An 8,659-nucleotide genomic window follows, 5' to 3' on the forward strand; every position below is an offset into this window, starting at 1 on the left:
AACTGGGGCCCTCTATTTTTATGGGAACTTGGGAATATTGTCCCCACAACCAGTGAAATTAAACTATTTCCTCACATCTTTAGGGTGAAAAAAATCTGGAAAATGACATCCTTTCATAAAGGAGACTTTTCATTTAAAAAATCAGAAATTAGTAGTGTTATCATGACAGGGAAAATAGAAAACAAGGAATTGAGATAAAGTCATGTTTGGGTTCAATCAAGCTATCTGGTGGAAGCATGCTGACCAAGGAATCCTGACACTTAGTGTCCTAGTCTGCCAGGGCTGCTGTGAAAAATACCACACACTGATGGACAAAACAACAGGTTTGGAGGCTAGATGGCCAACACTAAGGGCTCCACAGGCCATGTTTCCTCCTGGAATCTGTAGCATTTTGTTGCTGGCTTGCTGCAATCCTTGTGGCTCTTTGACTTACATCACTGTCTCCATCACAAGACATTGCCCTTGGCCTCTTCCTGTGACTTTCTCTGACTTCAGGCTTCTTCTGATATCCAGCTTCTTTTGCTTTTTTGCCTCTGTTTCTGGCTTCTACTGACTATGTCCCATTTTCTTCTCTATATAAGACCATCAGATTAAGAGATAACCTGATTCAATTTGTCTACACCTTAACTAATAATAATATTTTGAAAAGATCCTATATACAAATAGGTTCAGACTCACTGGAATGCAGATTAAACTTTGAACTGGTCTTTTGTGTGGTCCATGTTTCAATCACCAACACTGTGCTTCTTTAAACTCTGCTACTATCCAGTTGTACATTGCTAAATATGACTTACCATATTTGTAAAATATACATAATGACCACCTCACATGAATGGCACAAGCATAAAATGAGAAAAGATTTGTGAAATTACAAAGTTAAATTTTTCATAGAAACATAAGTCCTTGATAATTATCACAGTAATCGCTAAATGTATTGATCTTTACATGAATGAATTCATTTAATACCACAATCCAAATAAGAATTATATTATTAGTCTTGTCTTAAACTGAGACTTAGACTTTCTGAATTGTAATGCATTTCCAAATATATATTATTATTTAAGCAACAATTAATTTGACATAGGAACACATATATTTTGAAAAATTATATTTGTCATGAACACAAAATTTCTGTTCAATAAGTCAATCTATATTCTTTAAAAATATTTATCAGTTCATTGGATATTTTCAAAGTTGCAAAATATAACAGATGCCCATTGTTACAAGTAAAACAATATAAAATTGTACAAAGGCAGAATGATGATGATGATGGCAAGAAACAACACATAGCACTAATTTTCAGTTAAGACATGTTTTGAGAACTTTACTTTTAATAAGACAAAGTGAACCTTCCAACAAACTGATGAGCTAGCCACTACTTTGAAAGTACAGTTTTTGTTTAATCATCAAACATGCAACAAATACTTATGTCAGACATGTACAGATTGATGAATTTCTAAATAACATACTTGATAACCAGCACTCAGATCAAGAACAGAAAAATACCATCACTATGGAATGGCTTCTGTGGTCTTTGGCACCCCTCATCCCAAGGGTAACCGCTATCCTGACTTTCCACACTGGAGTTTAATTTAGTCGGTTGTCTAACTTTATGTACATGGAATCATGCATGGAATATGTAATTGTGTATCTGTCTCTTTTGACCTACAGGAGTGTGATATTTCTTCATGGTGTTTTGTGTAGATGAATTTCACTCATTCATTTTTTAGAGTATTCCATTTGTGAATATACTCCTGCTGATTGACATTTATGTTGTTTCTGGTTTGGAGCTGCTATAAAAATGCTGCTATGAACATTTTAATTTTACTTTAGGTGAACATCCATGTGCTTTTCTGTTGAGTATGTAGCTAGGAGTAGAATGGCTGTGTCAAAAGATATTCTTATATCCAGCTTTTGTAGATGTTATCAAAGAGCTTTCCAAAGTGGCTACAACACCAGGAGCAAATGAAAGTTCAAGTAGCTCCACATTCTGTCCAACATTTTGTACTGCTTGCTTTTTGTGTTCTTGTATTTTGATTGCCATTCTTGTGGGTGTACAGTAGTATTATATTGTAGTTTTAATTTACTCTTCCTTGATAGCTAAAAAATGAGCACATTTCATTGGCTTATTGGCCTTTGAATATGAAGTGCCTGTTCAAATCTTTGGCCATTCTTCTGTTGGGTCATCTTATTGATATGTACAAGTTGTTTACATATCCTGGATGTAAGTTCCTTGGTTGAATATGTTTTCTACCATCTTTTCCCACTCTGTAAGTTGCTTTTTAACTTTCTTAATGCTTTCATACTCTCTTAGTCTTTTGATTTACAGAAATTTTAAATTTCAGTGCATCTACTGTCTTAAAATTGTTCCCTACAGTAAAAAACATTTGTTTCCTGCTTAAAAATTGTTTTCCTACACCAAGTTTATGAAGGAAGTACTCTATTTTTTTCTAAAAGATTTATTGTTTTACCTTTTGCCTTTAGATCTACAATACCATCTGGTTTGATTTCTGTGCAGGAAGGATTAGGCATCAGGATTCTTTTTTTTCCATATGGATATCCAAGTGACCCAGCACCATATACTGAAAAGATCATCTTTTCCTCACTAGATGGCAGTATCACTTTCTCATTAATCAGATGGCCCTGAATGTGCAAGTCCTTTTCTGGATTCTTTTTTTTTTTTTTTTTGAATAGAAATCTCAGGGTTTAAATCTCTACATTCAGTAAAATAAACACTACACATTAGGTTGCTTTGGAATACAAATTACTCATTTAAATAAATGGGATATAAGTTCTACCTTGTGTTAAAAGTAAAAAAACTGTTTTTTTTTACATGAAGCCGTGTCCAAAATCAATTAGTCAAGTGCAAGATTACTATGTTATGAGACAAATTAAACTCTACTAACAACATATTTGTTGGAGATCTTGATGCAGCTATAACTACAGTAGGTGGAGAATTGGATGTCCCTTAGCTACTGGGTAATGACAGAAAAGAGCATGCCATGGATCCACTCCCGTTTTTACTAATTCCTTAATAACAATGTCTACTTTGTTTATTGAAGAATGTTTCTTCCTTTGGAAACAGAAGTCTAATTTTATAATGCTATACCATAGGAAAAATACTGGCTCACCCTATAAAGACCCAATTTTTATAAACTGATTTAACCATATTTGATTAGGTATGGAAAGACTTTGCATCTTCTGCTCTAAAGATGACCAAAATTTTTTCCCTAAGTATTGACGAGCCAATTTATCCTTGACAAGTGATTCAGAGGATAAATGAACCTTCTTACTTTAAAAATAAGAACGTGTGAATATATATTTATATATTCTGAGAAGTTTTGTCCCATGATCTGACCCATACTTCTGATTTAAAATATAACTGAGTTCTTTCAACATATTGTATTAATTCTGCATTTTAAATTTAAGTCATCCTTACTGTACTGCTCTCACTCTCTTCAATTTTTAGGTTATTTCTATAAATATTCAAATTTAAAAAACAAACATGCCCAATCTCAAAACCAACTTAGGCTGGAGCTCTGAGGTTGGTTCATAACTTTTAAAATATTTTGTTCAAATGTAAAAACCCTGAAATCACAAACAAAAAGTTACAATTTTACAGTATATATCTAATTTATTTTTTAAAAAAATATTCTGAATGGTTTTTATACAAGTAATCAAGTGTAACTTTTTCGAGTGAAACTCCTTTTTAGGCTAGAAGAGGCTATGTGGAATTGCCCCATTAGAAATCAATATACATTTAATTTTTTATTCTGGTACTTCCACTATTTCAAAGTAGTCGTTTGGTAGAATCACATAACCCCTCTCTGACATGTCATCTTTCTCTTTCTGGAAATGTACAACCTCCTTTAATTTTTCAAGCTGTCGTTCTTGTCTTCTGCATCGTTGCTGTGCAGTCTTGAGTTTCTTTCTGAGTTTTTCCACTTGTTGTTCTAGCTGATGAATCCTTTTCCTTTGGTGCATGGTATCCTCCACAGTATAGTTGTGGTCACAGAAAACGGAGAGATTATCAGGGGTCTGAAGAGGAGGCATTAGTAATCCAACAGCAGCATCAACCTGGGAAACCGGAGGTGTTAGGGGAGGTGGGGGGAGCTGTTCTTGTGGCTCCAGAAGATCTTCCTTCTTGTCATGTGGTTCAGTACAAAGAAATATTGTGGGTACAGCGTTCTCTTTCAGTAACTTGTTGTTGCACTCCCTCTTAAAGCAGTCTGGAGTAAAGTGCTCTGAACAAATACTGCTATACTTGGTGGGTTTAAAGTTTTTTCTTCTCACAGCTGCCTCCCATTTTTTACAGAGACTGGGTCGAGTGAGAGGAAACCTTTATTGCGGCATTTATTATGGTCCATATTACCATTATTGTGTGCTGAAATGATAATCAAGTCATCTTGGCACTACCAGAAGCTTTCTCTAAAACTTAGGAGTCCGTGAGATTGTTCCTCTGAGTTAAAAAAAGAAAAAAAATTCCTCCTCAAATCCTGGCCTGAAATCAATCCATACTGGTGTGATTCTCGCCGCCCATCCTCAGCAAGTTTCTGAAGGACGAAAAAGTGACTTCTGTCGTCTTTTTAAATGTCTTGGTTTCTATTTCAAATTTGCCGCTAAGGAGTTATCACCGCCTCAATGCTCCAGGACGCGGGTCTGTGAGCCTGGACACCTCACAACTCGAGGGGCCTCCTGGCATCGCTCGCGGGCCCAGATCTCGCCATCACGAGTCTGGGAGCGAGCATCACAGCCCGGGCCGGCTTCTCGAAAGCACGAAACGGACACCGCGGCAAAGCCCGGCGAGTACGCGCAGCCCGGAAAACCGGGGCGCGGGCCTCGGAGCGACGGTTCCCCACCAGGACCCCCGCCCAGGACATCCGCCGCTCCCGTACCGGGAGAGACCCCGGCGGCACGCCCCCTTTTCTGGATTCTTTGATCTGTTTATTGGTTTACTTGTCTACACTTATGTCAATACCATTTTTATTATTTATGTTTTATATCTTAATATCTAGTAATGTAAGTGCTCCAGTTTTGCTCCTCTTTAACAAAATCACCTTACCTGTTTTTGATCATTTGCATTTCCATGTAAAATTTGGAGTCATTTTGACAAATATGCACACACACACACATCAAAGCCTTGATGTAATTTTGACTGAGAACATTTTGAATTTATAGATTGATTTGTGTAAAATTGATATATTTAATATATTGTGGCTTTAATCCATAAACATCTATATCCCTCCATTTATTTCAGTCTACTTTATCTCTTTAAATAATAAATTGTATTATGTGTGGAGTTCTTACACATATGCCTTTTATTTCTTCCTAGGTATTTATTTAATCTGTGGATATCAGTGCAAATGATATCATTAATTAATATATTTTCTCTTTATTTGTTGTCAGTGTATAGATATAAAATTGATATTTGAAAAAGCTATATTGATATATAATTCACCATTGCAATCAAATTGTAGGTTTTTAAGTTTACATTTCAATTTCTGTCCATTTGAAGTTTATTCTGTTTTTTCATATATGGATGCAGTTTTATTATTTTTTTAGTTGTCCAATTCACTGAATTAAAGTGTATAATTCCATGTTTTGTATTTTCATATGGTTGTGAAGCCATCATAGCAATCTATTTTTAGGACATTTTGTCCATCCTAAAAGAAATCCTGCACTAATTATCAGTCAACTCACAATCATCCACTATGAATGCCCTTTCCAGTCCTAATAAACTACTAATTCATTTTCCCTCTCTCTATTCAGAACATTTCTCATAAAGAAAATCATACCATGTGTGTGTTTTTCTGTGACTAGCTTCTTTCACTCAACATGAAGATTTCAAGGGTAAACCATGTTGCAGTATCAGGACTTGTGTTCTTTTTATTGCCAAATAATATTCTTTGTATAGATGTATTACATTTTATTCTTCCCTTTTGTTCAATATCTGTTTTCAGAAGTGTGCCAAAGTTAGTATCCTATTGGTTTTTCATTTGTCATTATGTTTATTCTTAGTAAGTATAGCTTATTTGTTGCTTATTTTGCAATTTTGAATGTTTTCTCTTCTTTAGAACTTCTAACAGGCTATTGTTTTGATACATATTGACCAACAATTTTGTGTATAAATTTTCTATGCTACTTTACTGTTTTGTTGTCTGCTTTAGTTTTATCATTCAGTTAGATTTTTCATATATTTTACGATATTAACTGCCAATAGAGATGGTACTATATCTTCTTTTATAATAGTTATGCTTCTAATTCCCTTTTTAAAAATTTTGCTAACCTATCATTCTAATAAAGTGGGAAATACTATTGGAAGGAGTGAGCATACTTGCCTTGTTAATGACCTTATTGGGAATTACCTAGTGTCTTATTAAGTAGGACACTGGCTTTAGGATTGACCAATTTATATTTTACTGGGTATTCTTATTATGAAAGCCTAGTGAATTTTCTCAAGGGTTGCTTCATCATTCATGGATAATCATATAATTTTTCCCATTAGATGGAAAATATAAAACAGAGTTTCAGAGACATCAAGGATAGAAGAAGATCATTTATTATACATTCCAAAAGAGAAGAGATAGAGACTAGGGGAGAGAAAAATTTAAAGAAATGTTTCCAGAGAATTTTTCTCACAAGGTAAAAGTTAACAATATACATGCCCAGGAAAACTAGATACTCCTAAGCAGTATAAAAACAGAAGTCCATATTTAGTCATATCATTGTGAAATTACAGAATTTCAAAGAAAGAAGAAAAATGACATTCTCATTGTTAATTACACAATTGTATAGTAAAAGCAAAATTTCATAATCTCAAAGTGACAAAATAATAGTATGACAATGACTGAATTTTGGAAAAGATGTGGCGCAGTGGAAACTCTTACACACAGCTGTTTAATATTCAAATTTTTATTGTTACTTTGGAAAAGAATTTGGTATTCCCTGGTAAAAGAATGCCCTATGATGCAGCAATTATACTTTTAGAGAAATTGTACATATATGCATTATAAATATAAACATGGAAAACACATAGTTTGCAATAGGGAAAAATGAAAATATTCCAAATATCTGTCACTAGGAGAATTTGCTAGTTATTGAGATAGTCTTACATATTGAGAGAATATGTAGCAGTCAAAAAAGAACAAAATATAATTACATTGCACGCAACTGCATGTATAAATCCTTAAACAGGTTTAGGAAATAGAGCAAATCACAGAAGAATACATACAGGATCATATATTTATAGAAAATTGAAAAACAGGTGAAATTCTACACGATGATATTTGGGTGGATAGCCATTGTTTTGTTAAAAAAGGAAAGGAAATGATTTTACACAAAATTAAGAATAGAGCTTTGTTCTGGAGGACTACAGGGGGCAGGATGTGACTGGAAAATGGTATATAGGGACCTTCAAATATATATATATATATATTTTTTTTTTTTTCCTAAGCAAGGTGTTCATAAAAGGGTGTTTCTGCCAGTTTCAATGTATTATGTCCCCCAGAAAAAGACATATTCTTTGATGCAGTCTTCTGGGGCAGATGTTTTTGTGTTGATTAGATTTGCATTGAAATGCATCCCACCAAACTAGGTGATAACTCTGATGAGATATTTCCATGGATGTGTGACCCCACCCATTCAGGGTGGGCCTTGATCAGTGGAGCCATATAAATGAGCTGATGGGTGGAGGGAACTCAGTGCAGCTGTGAGTGATGTTTTGAAGAGGAGCTACAGCCAAGAGGGACACTTTGAAGAAATCACAGGAGCTGCAGATAAGAGGCAGTTTGAAGATGGCCATTGAAAGCAGACTCTTGCTCCAAAGAAGCTGAGAGAGGACAAATATCCCAAGTGCAACTAAGAGTAACATTTTTGAGGAACTGCAGCCTAGAGAGGAACATCCTGGGAGAAAACCATTTTGAAACCAGAACTTTGGAGCAGATGCCAGCTGCATGCCTTTCCAGCTAACAGAGGTTTTCTGGACACCATTGGCCATCCTCCAGTGAAGGTACTCGATTGCTGATGTGTTACCTTGGACACTTTATGGCCTTAAGACTGTAACTCTGTAACCAAATAAAATTCCTTTATAAAAGCCAATCCATCTCTGTTGTTTTGCATTCTGGCAGCATTAGCAAACTAGAACAGATTTTGGTACCAGAGAAGTGGGGTGATTTTGCTGCTGAGTTTGCAAATACCAAACATGTTAGAACAGCTTTTTAAATGGATAAGGGGAAGATTCTGGAAAAATTGTGAGGAGCTTGATAGAAAAGGCCTAGCCTGTTTGAAGAGACTGTTTGTGGAAATATGGACTCTAAAGATACTTCAGATGAGGGATTGAACAGAAATGATGAATGTTTTGTTGTGAACTGGAAGAAAGGTGATCCTTGTCTTAAAGTAGCAGAGAATTTGGCAAAATTGAGTCCTGGTGTCAGATGGAAGGAAGAATTTGAAAGTGACAACCTGGAATACATAGCTGAGGAGATCTCCAGACTACATGTGGAGGATGTACCCTGGCTTCTCCTTGCAGCTTATAGTAAAATGTGAGCAGAGAGTTAAACTTAGAACTGAACTCTTGGATTGAAAGAAACCAGAATCTGATTGCTTGGAAAATTATGAGCTTCCAGGGGGTGGAATCCTAGAAGCTACAGCCCAACATGAG

The 8,659-nt window shown here is 35.2% G+C and overlaps 1 protein-coding gene across 1 annotated transcript; it reads right to left on the reverse strand.

The window, feature by feature from the left end:
* Positions 1 to 3,768: 3,768 nt before the first annotated feature.
* LOC119525723 (THAP domain-containing protein 1-like) lies at positions 3,769 to 4,880 on the reverse strand. The gene is made up of 2 exons (XM_037824534.1): positions 4,681 to 4,880; positions 3,769 to 4,339 (listed from the first exon to the last, which is right to left on the reverse strand). Exons 1-2 carry the CDS (start codon positions 4,878 to 4,880, stop codon positions 3,769 to 3,771), a joined length of 771 nt encoding a protein of 256 aa, XP_037680462.1.
* Between the last annotated feature and the right edge of the window lie 3,779 nt (positions 4,881 to 8,659).

This window comes from Choloepus didactylus (genome assembly GCF_015220235.1).
Source record: "Choloepus didactylus isolate mChoDid1 chromosome 26 unlocalized genomic scaffold, mChoDid1.pri SUPER_26_unloc1, whole genome shotgun sequence".
Lineage (NCBI taxonomy): Eukaryota > Metazoa > Chordata > Mammalia > Pilosa > Megalonychidae > Choloepus > Choloepus didactylus.

What these genes read in the sequence shown, in the direction of transcription:
- LOC119525723 (XM_037824534.1), bottom strand. Translation starts at nt 4,880, where the DNA reads ATGTCCTGGGCGGGGGTCCTGGTGGGGAACCGTCGCTCCGAGGCCCGC. An exon ending in GCCAGGAGGCCCCTCGAGTT is followed by an intron (nt 4,340 to 4,680) that starts GTGAGGTGTCCA and finishes GCCGCAATAAAG; the next exon opens with GTTTCCTCTCACTCGACCCA.